The following is a 15068-nucleotide window of genomic DNA, read 5'->3' as shown; positions in this document are numbered from 1 at the left end:
GCCAAGTTAGAACCAGCAGGAGGTGATTTCTTCTTAATTCAGTTCTTCACAATTTCTGGTCATTGTAACTGTTTTGTTTTCTGAATCATATTCAGTTCAAATGTAACTAAGAACTGCCATACAAGTAGGGAATATCAATTTTTTCTAAGAAGCATCATACGGAAATGAGGCCTGTGTGAATTTGATGATACCGATTTGTTTCATGCCTGTTATCAGCTGGAGTTTAATAATAATCTAATAGTAAGTAAGACTAGTTTTACTCTTCTGTCTGCACTCTCCTTTTCTTCATGCCTTGTTGTAGCAGGATATCTGTGGATTACCCCAGTACCTATTAACTAATCTGCCAGTCACAGTCTTCACCTTTTTTCGTTTTCTTTGGTTTTTTTAATGGATTATTAGTGCACGATTCTTACTTTCTGTGAGGACTCCAAGTACTCAAAGCCTATAGTGATTGTAAGATGTTTTTCTTGCAATTTTTGGAACTGCTAGTATTTGACCACAAGTTCTTGCAGGTGTAATGGAAAAGATAAGCCATTACATTTCTAACAAAATCCCAGGTTCTACATCAGCCAATACAGTGTTTAATATTCAAAAACACGATCAGATTGTTTGTAATGAACTCTAGTGGTTCAACAAAAAAAAAAATCCAATTTGCACCTGAGTGCTTGCCATGTCCATTTTTATACCCTTAATGCACACTGCTTTCCCTCAAAACTCCAGAAATTAAATACCCAGATAAATACAGCAGAATGAGTGTGTGAAAATGGAATTACTGCATAGACCAAGATAGTCACTTCTCTGGCATCTGATTTTCAACATGCTGCCCATAACACAACCTGAGCTACCAAACTGGAAGGCAGCAGACCATGAAAGATGGAAGAATGCCCGCATATTATTAAGTAGAAGCACCATACAATAAGCCCTTGACTGCATCAGTGGCAGTGCTTGAACCTTCTCTGTCCTTCTCCCAGCACCATGGACACAAGTAAAACAGCTCCATACTACACACAATAGGATAGGACAGAATCCAATGATACCAGGGAGGAATTCAAAGGCTCCCAGTACAGTACCTGCATCTTTTTAACTACAGTTCATTTAGTCAACCATATTCTGTTAATTACAGTAACTGCAAGTTGCCTATATTAAAGTTATCATTTAGCAAGCATTTTGTTGTTCATAACCCTATTTAGAATACGGGAGAAGAGACAGTTTGCCAAGGCTTAACAATATACAGTATGGACATTTCAAAAACACGTAAAATAATGTCCACAATGCACTGTGGAACATACAAAACAAACTAGGAACTCATCTCCTGTGATATTTTCTACAAAGGGCAGACAAGGGGAAGGTATTTTCTACTGTTAAATAGGTATACCTTTAAGGATTTTTGAATGTACAATGAATTTTGTAGAAGTGATATTTTGCATGTTATAATATTGACCATTTCAGAGTTATATGAGCAAGAATGTAAACTATCATGTGCTTTTAATGGTGAGAGTTAATAGTTTTCTTAATAGTGCCAAAAATACCAGTACTAGGGAATTAACATTGCAAAATATCTGGTATGTATTGTGGAGTGCTTTTTTATTATTGTGTTTTTTAATTTATATAATTATTATTTTATATTTTTACTGAGTTATTAAATTACAAAATAATATCAAAATCAACAGAATGTTCAATGAAATGAAAGTCATAATTTCTGTGTTTGCTTGTCTAAGTATTTGGTTGGCACAACTCAACTACCTTTGACTTGGAAGGCAACCAGGCACAATATGAATACAAATGTATGTGTAATGTCTTTCCATCTTGTAGGTTTGTTTATCAATTAAAAATCATTGTAAGTCATTGATTAGCTAAATTAGAAGAACCTTAGTGGTACTTCATCTTCTTAAATGTTACCATGTACTCATCCTATGTGTAACTGTGTGATCATGGAGATTGCCATGCTTTGCCCTGATGAGCATTTTGAAAATTCGGGCTGCCTATAGACGCAAGTCAGGCAAAAAAAAATATGAGTACACTTCTAGAATAAATCATTTTAAATTGTATTGTGTCAGCTATAGGATAAACTCATAAGTATTTGAGACATCAGGGAAGGAAAAATGTAAATATGGTCTGAGACAACCACAAAATAAGTAGCTGAGTTGTTAAGATCGATTAAGATGAAACAGCTGACAGTTCCAGATAATAAACCAAGATAACGTCAATACAAAGTCCTAAGGGACTCCTGGTTTCCCCATCAGAAATGATAGCAAGTGTATTCTTTTTCTAATCAAAGTTATAGCAGCATCCTGTTCAAGCTGATTGATAACAGGAGCTTTATTTGCACACTGCACTGTGAGGAAGAAGCAGATCTCATTAATGCAATACTAGCTTTTAGAAGCTACAAACAAAAATCACTGTGCATTTTAATTGAATGAAACATGATAGAAACATATATATATACACACTATCAAGCAGCATTAGCTTGCAAAGAGTTCCTTAGTTGGGATTCAGGTGAAGACAGGTAAAGTTTGGATTGAGGTGGTATATTATACGTCTTAAAATGTAATTGTACATCTGGAATATTTGGAATGCTTTTCTGCATGTTTCTGGAAAGCCCCAGCTGATGTCTTGAATTTCTGAGTTCTTTTTTTCATTTGCAGATCTAAAAAGCTCTTTCCAAGAATGATGCACTATGTGGAGGCTTAGGAAACACTTGAGTCTAGTCTCTGTAAAAATCTGCTTCATTCATTAAAGAATCCCTTTAAAACACTTGAGGAAAGGTTAAGCTAATTGATTTAACAATGAACATCACTGAAGTACTTTACACATACAAATCCATCTGGTTGCTCATAGACCTTATCAGTGTGGAAATTTTCCATGAAATGTGGATGTGGATTATTGTGACTTTCACAGTTCTTTGTATCTGTCTATGTGAAATCCCCTTTTCAGAAAATGTGTTATGACATATATCCACTGTAATTATACTGGTCTAGGGACAATTTATGTGTATCAACTTATATACTTCTCTGCAGGCTTGTTAGAAAATGGAAAAATACCCATAAAATGTCAACCACTTATACCGTATATAATATATAAAGACAACTGCTTTCAATTATATCCAAAATGTATTATAGGTTTCAGTACCATTGTTCTTTATTAAAGTTTATTTTCTTTAAAAACAGCAGCCCAGATAGCCAACTAGCAGACGGCAAAGTTAGTCCAACATCACTTGTTTCATTGGGCTTAAGGAATATTGTTTAGAGGCCAGCAATGTGGGCCTACTGTATACATTAAAATAAATAATTAGTATTTAATTATATATGAGATTGTGGAGACAAACCATTTCTAGAAGCCTTGGGCTCCACTTCTTTTTCATTTAAGATAACTTATTTTTAATCCTTTAATATTATTTTCTTTAAATCGCCCTTTAAAATGTTGAATTCTTAAAGATCATAATCTAAAAAATACAAAAGGTTACATAAACAAACAAGAGACCCAGTCATGTCATTACGGTTACTCACGTGGCTGTTCAACTGGCTCAACCAACCACAACCAGTGTTCCACCAAACTGGCTTACTGCCATTTATAAGCTGTTAGTTTATGTGAATTCTCACTATGAATTTAGAAGTGCAGTTAAGTATTAGTAGGAATAGTGGAATCGTTTTTTAGATATGGTGCACACTTGCATAAACAACATATCCAGGTAATTAAGAAAATATTGGATTAGTGGATCTGCCAGTGTGTTATCACTTGACTTTTATTTAGGAATCCTGGTAGTACAGTACATTAGTAGACATTTTGGTTAGGCTGAGAAACCTTTACAGTATATGCCTTACTGCAGCAAATACCTAAATTAATCTTTGTTTATGTTTTTCAGAACAGTTCAGGTAGAAAAAATTACGACAGGGGGCTGAAATGATTTCAATTCAGTATTTCAGTTAATCTCTTTTGATGTTTCTTTTTAAAATGATTATAAATGCAGTTTCAGAGGTACAAGTACATTGGAAGAGACATGTATTTATTTTATGACACACCTGCTCCCTTTAAATTATCTATTTTCTAGATAAATTGATTTCACAATGGGAGCACTAGCTCTATCCATTGCCTACTGCTTTAGGAAAGTTCAAACTGTATCCATCTGACAGTAGTGTTGCGAAGATGTTTCTTAAAACCTTTAGAAATTTGACATTTAAAGATCACAGTAATATACTGGAGCCTGTAATAAAACATTAAGCCAGAAGGCTGAATATACAGTTTGTATTTCTATTCAGTCATCTGGTATAGTCAGCTGTTATCTGATTTTGAGAATGCTCTTGTCAGTTACTTTAAAGATTGAACTCAAAATAGAGAGAGAGAGAAATCACTTTATTGGCCATATACAATTTCTTGTATTAGGAATTTGTCTTTTTGCATACCCCAACTTGCTCTCCATGAGACACACAGACATACAAACAGGGAGAAGCCTGGGGTCAGAGCGCAGGGTCAGCCATATACGGTGCCCCTGGAGCAGTTGGAGTTAAGGGCCTTGCTCAGGGGCCCAACAGAGTAGGATTCCTCTGCAGGCCACGGGATACGAAGCGACAGCCTTCCAGCCACAGGTGTAGATCCTTAGCCACAGAGCCACTGCACCACCCATATAATGGCTTTGTCAATGATATATGAAGGATCTACCCTGCCAAAGAAAAAAGACCACATTGGGAAAGCCTTGGTTTTTGAAGTTGGTCCCATCACTGCATAATCTGAGAATGAGATTTAGCTAACCAGCGAGTGCTATGGGGAAATCTATGAATCAGGTTGAACGATAAATTTGGCTTCTGTATTTTTCTGATATTTTCTCTGAGTCTTTGAATTCATTTAATAGGACCTAGGCAGAAAGATAAGCATAATCATGATGAGGGGAGTTAAAATCGAGGAACTATTCAATTGAAATGATCTTCTCTGCTGTGGTATGTTTTCTGTAACTGTCAGCCTGTCATCTCCCTGTATAAATTACAGTTTATACAGTACAGCAAGTGCAGGAAATCAGATTGCTGAACAAGCATGCCACTTTTTGGAAAAACATGAAACGGCCAGAGGGACTATACTGTATTTATACTCTATATGTGCTGTTGGCTATATGCTGGATATGCAGGAAATGCATTGATTTTGGTTGTAGCGAAAAGTGCCTAGCATGGATGGTGACTGTATACTGTGAAATGAACTTTGGACAAGACAGTTGTGTGTGTTAGAAGGTTGTTGATACCATAAGGGCGGAGTGGTGGCTCTGTGGCTAAGGATCTGCGCCTGTGACTGGAAGGTTGCTGGTTCAAATCCCGTAGCCGGCAGAGGAATCCTACTCCGTTGGGCCCCTGAGCAAGACCCTTAACCCCAAACTGCTCCAGGGGCGCCGTACAATGGCTGACGCTGCGCTCTGACCCCAAGCTTCTCTCCCTGTCTGTGTGTCTGTGTTTCATGGAGAAAAGCTGGGGTATGTGAAAAGACGAATTCCTAATGCAAGAAATTGTATAGGGCTACAATATTTCTGTAAGAAGGGCTCAAGTTGAAACGTTTAAGTTGTAAAATTGAGAGGTTTTGATTGATGACCTTGGTGAGAAAAAAGTTTTTAAGGTGGAAGGGAAGGGCAAGTGGAATTTGCCTCTGGGTGTGAAAATTCTTCATGGGGCTGATGTTCTGAGGCCTGTAACTCAGGTGAGGGATCTATCAAGGATTTGTGAACGGATCACGATTGTCAATGAAAATAGACCCCAGTGGTTAGGTTCATCACTAAGCAAAGGACAATATCTAAGAAAATATAAGAAAAGAAGTATGTTTTTTGTATGTTTGTGATAGAAGGAGCTGTAAAGGAGATAACTGTGTGAATGAGTATTGGTATGCATAGCTATTTTCAGTCTTGGTTACTTAATGATGAGTCTTAGGAAAGATTGATGGAAGGCAGAAAATTAACAGAAAACTTCAGAAACAAACATATGAATATGGCACACTATATTTACCAATACTTTTAATTGTCATTTGTTCTTCAGTTGTGCAAATTTGTCGAACAGCTTGCTTTCATAAATTGCATCATGCAATCTGATTAGTAATTGCTTTGTGATTTGTTGTACTCTGTTCCTTTTAAGTTCTTTGCTCTATAAGCTCCTTTGAAGAGTGCTTCAGGCAGGCAAGTTAATCAAGCAAACAGCTCTTTGCACCTACGGAATCAATAATCCTGAATGACCATGCTTTAAATAAATAAAACTTCAAAACTACTCCTGGCTTTTAAAATTCCGTCCATATGGCACTGTTTGTTCTTTGCAGTAATTAATTCCAAGGTTCAAAGTGGGAATGTCTGCATATCATTTATGGCTGTAAAGATTTTTTAAAGTTTGAGATTCATTTAACAGCTTGTGATTATTCAATACATATTTTATTAACAGTTTCCGCATTCAAAAGCTTAACAATATTTTGTTACTAATTACTCATAGAATCTGAAATCCTGTATTCTTATGTAATTGAGTTCTATAGGTGAAGTCCTTGAAAGAGCATCTAGTCTTTTATTTCTTTGGTGTTAGGGCACATTAAAAAGGTTGTTGCTAAAGGATTTTATCTACAAAGCTACAACAAAGAAAAAGAGATGGAGTGGTCAGTGGAGCCGTGGAGCTTCCAATTTCTTCTTCTCTGGAGAGCTGGACTCATATCAAGCCATGGTGCCTCTTAAAAAAACATTTCTCATCTCAGTCCAGGGTTCAATGCATATTCAGAAGTCTAAAACCCACTGTATGTATTCATCACCCTTTTGGCCACTTTTAAACAGCTAACTTGTGTCAGGTTTAGTAATTGTTTGGTTTTTAGATTGGCCAGATTCTGTAACTTTCCCTACACCCAAAATAGCATCCAGATGTAAAGTGTATATTTAATCAGGTGTGTTTTGAAATAAAAGAGGTATGTTTCATTTTATCCAGCATTGTTATAACATGTTCATATATAGCGTTTTTGTAAACTTTGGGCATACTCATTTTCTCATCTCCTACCAGCTCTACCGGGTTTGTCAATGTCTCCTCTCTCCTCTGCTTGCATCTCACCTCTTCTCTGCAGCATCTGTTGGTTTTTGTTTACTGTTTACAGTGAATTGAAAAATAGTTTTTTCAGTGTTATGTGCTGCTCATTTTTACAAAGGTGGATCTGTTTAATTCGAGTGGAGGTTATTACCTTCAGCAGGGGATTAAAGAGAAGTAACAATGTCTCTCCGGACACTATTTTCTACAGTGTGTTCTGATTCCCCCTTCCCCTTCTCCTCCTCTCCACAGGTGGCACAATGTTTGGCCGCACTGGAGACTCTGGATCAGAGGCAGATGATGAAACTCAGCTCAAGTTCTACACAGAACAGCACAGGGGGCGGCGCAGGAGTAAAGGTGGGAAAGCCTCTATATTTCTTAACTTCCCACTGCTTCTGAAAGATTTTCTGCCCTTATGTTTGCCTATAAGCCTGACATTCCTTTACGAATGCTTCAAGTCCTCTCCTTTGCCTAAACCAAGGGTTTTTTTAGGTTGATTCTCAGGTTTCAGGCTTTGATTTGACCACTTTTCTTTCTTTGATGGTGGCATCAAGTACCATTTTAAAGATCGTTGATCTTGCACTGTCATGTCACAGAAGCAAGTTCTGTATGTCTGTCTTTCCTGATTACATCATTAGTGCTGCACCTACTACTCATATCCCTTTACATGATATGACATGAAGTCTGTTTGTTGCTAAGTTGGTAATGAATTTCAGACAGTGTCATGGCCTTTGTGTGCACGACTTGAATTACGCTGCACACTTTTAATGTTTGACCGCATTAGAACAAAGTTATCTATCTTTTAACTGTTATTTGGAGTTACCATGGCTACTTAGTACACTCATGTGGGGTCATGTTGATGGTATTATGACTCTCTTATCTATGAAAATCCCACTTGGAAAATGTGCATTCAACTGCAAGAAATCTTGTTACCATATTTATTGAAATACCTTAATATCTCACAGACACAACATGTAGTAGAGATAAACAATGTTGGCTCCTTTATAGCTGTCGTTTACAGCTTGTCACTTATACTAATAGCAATATGGAAAATCTATCTTGAACAGTCTGGTTTTGGGAGAGGAGAAGATAACCTTGCTCCTGTAAGGACAGTAATTATGCTTCCTGGAAAGTATTCTGGAGTTAGGAAATATAACTTTGAACTTCACTTTGCCTGTTCTTTCTTCTGCCTTCTCTTATTTTCTTTGCTTTTTTCATCAGATAATCCACCTCCGTTTTCACAACAGATATAAAAATGCACTATGACATGCTATTTATTTTACAAAACCAGACCATGCTTTAACAAAGCAAAATATTATTAAAATATTAAATTAAATTAAAATATTATTTATTAATATTGTTTTGCAAAAGAATGGTACAGTAAACACACAGTTTTTACGACTTTGCTTTTACAGATTTTGGATTTAATATACAAAATCTGCTACAGGGAAGTTCTGTTTATAAAATCAAAACTGGACTTTCTTCACAATAAAAGACATTAAAATATAAAAAAAAACGATAGAAAACTTTTCTTGTACAACATACCTTTAAATAGGTCTCAAAGGCTTGACTATCGATGGTCTCCCATAGGGTCAGGCAATTGGTATTGGGCGTACTGTAGGAGGAACATACTGTAAATTGATTTTTTCTTCATGGGACTTATTAGGTTTGAAACGAAATAATATTGTGTGGATGGATGGAGTGTGTTTGTCAGAGTTTCACCTGTTTCTATTAGTTGTGCCTTATAGTTCTAGTAAAGGAATCTAAGTTTATAAAGTCAGGTGGTCATTATCATGGAAGTAACCCTGACTGAAACATAGGGGTCGGCAAATTGCGTAAGATGAGTGTTATTTATGTTTTGTATGATTTAGTAAATTTGTACACCAAAAGTACACAAATACAGATAAATAAAGATAAATGCTACAAACTGTACAGTAGGTTTAGAAATCAGGAATATCAATGGTACCCTGTAGGGCAGTTGCTTGCGATGAGTGTTTTTTGTGTTATATATCCTTTAGCAAATTTTATATAATATATTTATGATACATTAAATAATGATCTTGTGTGTTTATGATAAAAAAGACTCAGGAACAGTTGTCATTGACTGTGTTGATTGCAAATGTTAAAAGATCCAGAAAGCATATAGTGTGTATATATATTGTTATAGGTTTAGGTGACTGAGAAGTGTCTCTTAGATTTTAGATAAAGCTTGTGACACTGGGAAGAGTAAACACTTCTAACTTCAAAGCAGGGAGGATGTTTGCTGAGGTCTAGGGGGTCCCTTGAGCAAAAACAAAAATAAGGTAAAGTTTACCTTAGTATATCTAGGTAAGTTGTGGATTAATGATTGTCAAGGAGCAGTACAGACACACAATATACAGTAAGATCACATTAAGAGAAGAGGAAAGAAAGGAAGAAACAAGAAGCAGACAACAAGGAGAAGAGAGAGGAGTCCAGATGATTTGGGTGAGAGCCCCTACTTCATGATCTTCCAAATCAAATTTGACTGGAGTTAAGTATTTGAACCTTGTTAGAGAGGACCTGCTATTCTGTGTTTTTAGGGAACTTGGTTTCCTGGGTAAAAGATACCTCAGTTAGAAATGTCTTTACTGCTTAGGGTGCATTTTTATGGAAAGGGATATAGGCTCCCATTTATTTTGTGGCATCTGGGGTGCAGAGAGCGATTTAACTGCAGGTTGCATTTAGTTAGAAGGCAGCTCATCTCTTATGTTGCCTCTGTAGGCATTAAGAGTTTAATGCTTGGTGCATTCTGGGTGACTAGAATGTTAGGCCTCTGAAACGCATTGTTTGTAAATACTATACATAAAGTACCTTTGTGTGTATGTATGATATGTGTAGTGTAGTTTGTATCTTGCCATTGTAATAAATATTTGTTTAACCAAGCGTGCCTGGATTATTACTCCTCTCAACAAAGCTGTGCCGGAGAACAAAGAATTCACATGCCTCTAATTATACCAGCCGCTCTGGTATACTGATAGAAGTCACTTAAAAGTTGGGGGTTATAAATAATTATAGAGTAAATCGCTCTGTCAAATCCTGATTTTTACCATTTTAGTAACCCCCCATTTGTAACAATATTTTTCATATAATAGTGTGAAAAAACAACATTTGTGATTTAATGGACATTTGTCAGTAACGGATACAACTACCCTTCTGTTAGTCCATTAAATTAAGGGTGTATTGCACATTGCATGACTTGTTTCTTTATTTGAATGATTAGATAGATAAATAATACTTTATTAATCCCGTAGAGAAATTGATGACCAAATTATTGACCAAAACTAAGATCCAGGTTGTTGATTTAGGAGGAGATTAAATTATTTTTCTTACAATAATTTTAGAGTGGTTATTTTTACTGACATTTAGAAAGAAAACACATCATTCACTTTTGCAAGTCTTCATATTGCTTAAACTTTTTTTCTTGGTTCGTCCATGTTTGATCTGCATTGGTGTCAATGTGTCCTCTCCTTGCTGTTCTACAGTGTTAGCACTGTTCTACAGTGACAGTTATTTTATTCGGTGAAACTATTACTTTTGTGAGTGTAAATAGTGCAAGTGATATGCAGGTGTTTTGCTACTGTGTCCTACAGTGGCTATCAAAAGTATTTGCCATTGATTGATAGAATGTAAATGTAAATGTGAAAATACAATTCTACAGATCCTCCCAAATTCCTAATAAATATGAAAAAGAAAATAACTGATTGCATAAGTATTCATGTCCTTTGGTATGACACAGTAAAATAGGTTCTGGCACTAACATTTGTTTTTAGATATGCTCAAAAACTGAGTATCTAGATGAGAAGGGCACTTGTCAGGGAGGCCACAAAGAGGCCTGTGATGTCTCGAAAGGAATTACAGTCTTCTACAGCTGAAACAGGAGAAATTGTGCATATGACAACAATTGCCCAGGTGGTTCACAAATCTCAGCTACAAGTGAGAGAGAATCTGAGAGTGTCAAAACAAAAACCATAGTTGGGGGAATAAAAAAGCTCACATCAGATCCTGTCTACAGTTTGCCAGAAGGCTTGTGGGAGACTCTGAGTCCAAGGGGAAGAAGATTCTTTGGTATGAAAGGTCTAAAACTGACCTTTTAGGCTTCAGTGTTAAGCACTATATCTGCTGCAAATGTAACACCACTGCTCATCTTGAGAGTATCATGTCTACCTTGAAGCATGGCGGTGCTTTACTCTGTCAGGGGCCTGGAATTCTGCTGTGGTCGGCAAAGGCCTTTGGAGAAGATTCAACTTCCAGCTGGACAGTGACCCAAAATATACAGCCAAAACTCCAGTGGAGTGACTTTTAAATTAAAAGTAATTGTTCTGGAGTGGCCTAGTCAAAGCTTGGACCTCAGTCCAATTAAGAATCTGTGGCAGGAGATGAAAATTGCTGTTCAACAAAGGTGCCCATCCAACCTGAGAGAGCTTGATCAATTTTACAAAGAAGAATGGGTTACAGTTGCAGTGTCCCGATGTATAAAGCTTGGAGAGATATACAGTATCCAAGAAGATGCATGGCTATAATTTCTGCCAAAGGTGCCTCAACCAGATATTGACTCAAGGGGGTGATTGTTTGCAATCAGATATATTCTTCTTTATTTTAATAATTGAGGAGGATCTGCAGAATTTTGTTTTGACTGTGTGTTGATCATTGGAAAAAATCCCAAATAAATGCCTTCCCTGATTCCATATTGTAACACAATAAAATGTAAAAAAGTACAAGGAGATGAATACTTTTGAATGCCACTGTACTTAATTATTACCTGATCAGGAAATGCCTTAATTATTGTACAGTTTAATTTTAGTTAATCTTAAAAATGTAATGCTCCTTTTATGGTTAAAATAATCCCATTTGTGTATGATAAAGAAACATTCTTATACTTATAGATCATTTCTCTTATCTATAAACTGTGTGTTTTCTCTACACTGATCAAGGTGCTGGAACAGAAGACAAAGTGTTGTGTTTTACAGCTTAATTAATGTTCCCCAGTATGGCTGTTTTAAGTACAGAAATGTTGAAGTGTGGCTTCATAGTGACAGAGCTTTGTCAGATACTTAGGGTTTCCATGAGAACAGAATGTTGGTCTTATTGATTTTACTAAGAATTGTGTCTGAAAGTGAATCATTTCAGCTTTCACTGGGTTAAACCTCATATTTTGTATATTTAGAAAAAAAAACTTTGCCAAGAAAGCAAAAGTTAGTGAAATACATATATTTCATACTGAAATATGCTCTCAGTTGATAAGGTTTCTATAGTGTTTTTTTTTCTTGGTGAGTCATTGAATCCAGCAGGCTACCTTGCAGTATTAGCCTACCATGTCATTTGGAGAATAAATGACTCCTTGACTGTGTAAGTAGAGATGGTGGAGCCGATTCTAAAAGAAAATAAAAGAAAGCTAACTACAAAAGTCACTTTATATGGTTTCAATTTTAAGGATAGATTAATTCTTTTTTAGAATTAGGGCTGGCTGATTTTTCTTTCTGGGATTTAACGTCTTTAAATACTAATGATGTGGACTGAATTATGTGAAATAATTTAGTATGTGGTGTACAACAGCTGGGACCACTGATTAATACATATAATTCATTTTGATGTAAAGGGTTGGATTGTCGGAGTTCATTATCTTTCTGCCTGACACTGACTTGCTTCTTTTTGTGTGAATCTTGATCAGTGTCTGAATGTAATAGCTCTTGACCCTTCCTTTGAGGTTAGTCATGTATTCTTGTTCTGAAGCTGTCATGTACTGTGTCTTGTAGGAAGAAAGACTGATGAAGTGGTGGTGCTATAATTACCCAAAGGCACTACCAAAGGGAGAGTGGAGCAACAAAAAGACTCATATTTAGCCTCAGGGTGCTGGTGCTGGGAATCAGCAGCCTGCTGGGGACGTTATTTCCATTTTTGCAATGCCATGAGTAGACAGCCAGGCATGGGGGTGCTTACAAGAATAAACTAAGCAGGAAAAAGAAACACAATCGAATCCAATAACTGCGAAGGAGCAGCATTACCAGCACACAGAAAATGCTTTAGTGTGGCAGAGATCTTCTCAATTAATTGCTATTAAATTACTGTCGTTCGCTGGAGAGTGATTGGTTAGTATGCAGTAGAGTTGAAGGTGCACTGGTTGATTTCCATCCCTTTCTGTTTGAGTCATTTTAAAATAAAATCAGAGTCAACACAGCATAGTTCTGAACTAAAATGTGTTTTTTTTTGTTCTAAGCATGTCTGTTAACTCCTTGCTTCACCAGTTATTTCCAATCTCTTTCATCATTAAAGGACAAGATTTGTAAGCATTTTAATCGATGCATAAAGACTATATTTGAGTATTGTAGTAGCATTTGTTTGTTTCGCTCTCTCTTCAAGTGATTTAATTTGCTGACAAATGAATAGGATTGATTGCAATTAGAGCACGAAGGGCAGGTATCAATTTTACCAGCCTTTAAACATCAGGAGTGGGAATTACATTCACATTCATATTGACTTAATTAGCACGTTGGCTCACCATTTTGTATTGAATTAATTTAAATTGCTCATTTGAAAATTACATCTATTAGTTTTTAGGGTAATTGACATTTTAGAATTTACTATTAAATGTTAATTCATTTCTAATCACTATACTTCACTATGTCTACAGTCTGCAGTTGGAAGCTGGACTTTGCTGTGGCTCTTCGACCTGTTTCAATTAAACAAAAACATGCATAATATATTATTTTCAATGACTCAATATATGGCATAATATGTATATATATAAATAACTTTCAATTACTTTTATGACTTTTAGTGTGCACACGGTACTTTATTGAAACTGGGTGTCCATTATTGGTATTGACAGTATAAAATAATTGCTTATCGAACAAATACAGAAAAAAGGGTTATCGTATTCAAAAAATAAAGCAGAAAATAGAAAAAAATTCAACAAAGAAAATTGCTTCCAGTCTCATCTTGTCAATTCTCAGAATCCAAGAAAGGCTGGACTTGGCCATCACATCCACTCCCTGGGTTACATAAAGGTTCAGTTTCACAAGTGTGTTCATAACCCGAACCTTCTGCAGGTCAAAAGTAACCTTTTCTTAACCGTTGCATGAATATACAGTACATAAAGATCCATTTACAGCATTACAGTAATCCTCCCTTATTTTCCCTGGCTGTGTCAGCAAATGAGGAAAGAGTGACAGGAGAGCAGAATTGCAGGCTCCCAAGGGTTAATTTTCCTATGGTGCAGTGGTTAGGGCCCTGGGTTCACTCCTGGACTTGGGGTGCTATGTGCATAGAGTTTGTATGTTTTCCTCATGTTCATGTGAGTTTTCTTCAGATTCTCTAGCTAAAGATACCATGGAACTCCATTAGCCAGCAGCCATGTCACCCAGCAATTTACAATTGGAAACCCACTGAAACTAAGCAGTTGTGAGCCTATCTAGTGCATGGATGGGAGACCTCCTGGGAAAGGTAAGGCTGCTGCTGGAAGAGGTGTTAGTGGGACTATTGGGGGGAGCTCACCCTGTGGTCTGTGTGGGTCCTAATGCTGTCCTTCGGATGAAGCGTAAAACTGAGGTCATGACTCTCTTTGGTCAGTAAAAATCCCAGGGAGTTCCTCGAAAAGAGTAGGAGGGTTACCCCAGTACTGGCCACATTTCCCATTGGCCTTTACCAATCATGGGCTCCTAATAATCTCCATCTATGAACTGGCTTTATCACTCTGTTCTCCTCCCCACGGATAGCTGGTGTGTGGTGAGCGTGCTGGTACACTATGGCTGCCACCGGATCATCCAGGTAGATGCTGCACATTGGTGGTGGTGGAGGGGATCCCTATTACCTGTAAAGCACCTTGAGTGGAGTGTCCAGAAAAGCGCTATATACTGTAAGTGAAAGGAGTTATTATTATACTGAGAGGTTGAATGATTTTTGGGGAACACTGAGTGCCTCATATCCATGTACAGTATCCTTAATCCCACAAAATACAGGTTCACAACATAAACCTGTGCAATTCCATTGGATTCATTTAAATGATTTGTTCTTAATAGGTCCTGTTAGTATTTT

The 15068-nt window shown here is 36.7% G+C and overlaps 1 protein-coding gene across 1 annotated transcript in view; it reads left to right on the top strand.

Moving 5' to 3' along the window:
- The window catches only part of LOC148816087 (astrotactin-2-like), a 312272-nt gene that overhangs the window by 32097 nt on the left and 265107 nt on the right, over window positions 1–15068 (top strand). The window contains exon 3 of the mRNA XM_088904657.1: window positions 7269–7373. Coding sequence (XP_088760783.1) covers window positions 7269–7373 — 105 coding nt within the window. The remainder of the gene's footprint in view (window positions 1–7268; window positions 7374–15068) is intronic.

This window comes from Atractosteus spatula, chromosome 23 (assembly GCF_055471065.1).
Source record: "Atractosteus spatula isolate fAtrSpa1 chromosome 23, fAtrSpa1.hap1, whole genome shotgun sequence".
Lineage (NCBI taxonomy): Eukaryota > Metazoa > Chordata > Actinopteri > Semionotiformes > Lepisosteidae > Atractosteus > Atractosteus spatula.
This window is presented reverse-complemented; position numbering and strand designations above follow the sequence as displayed.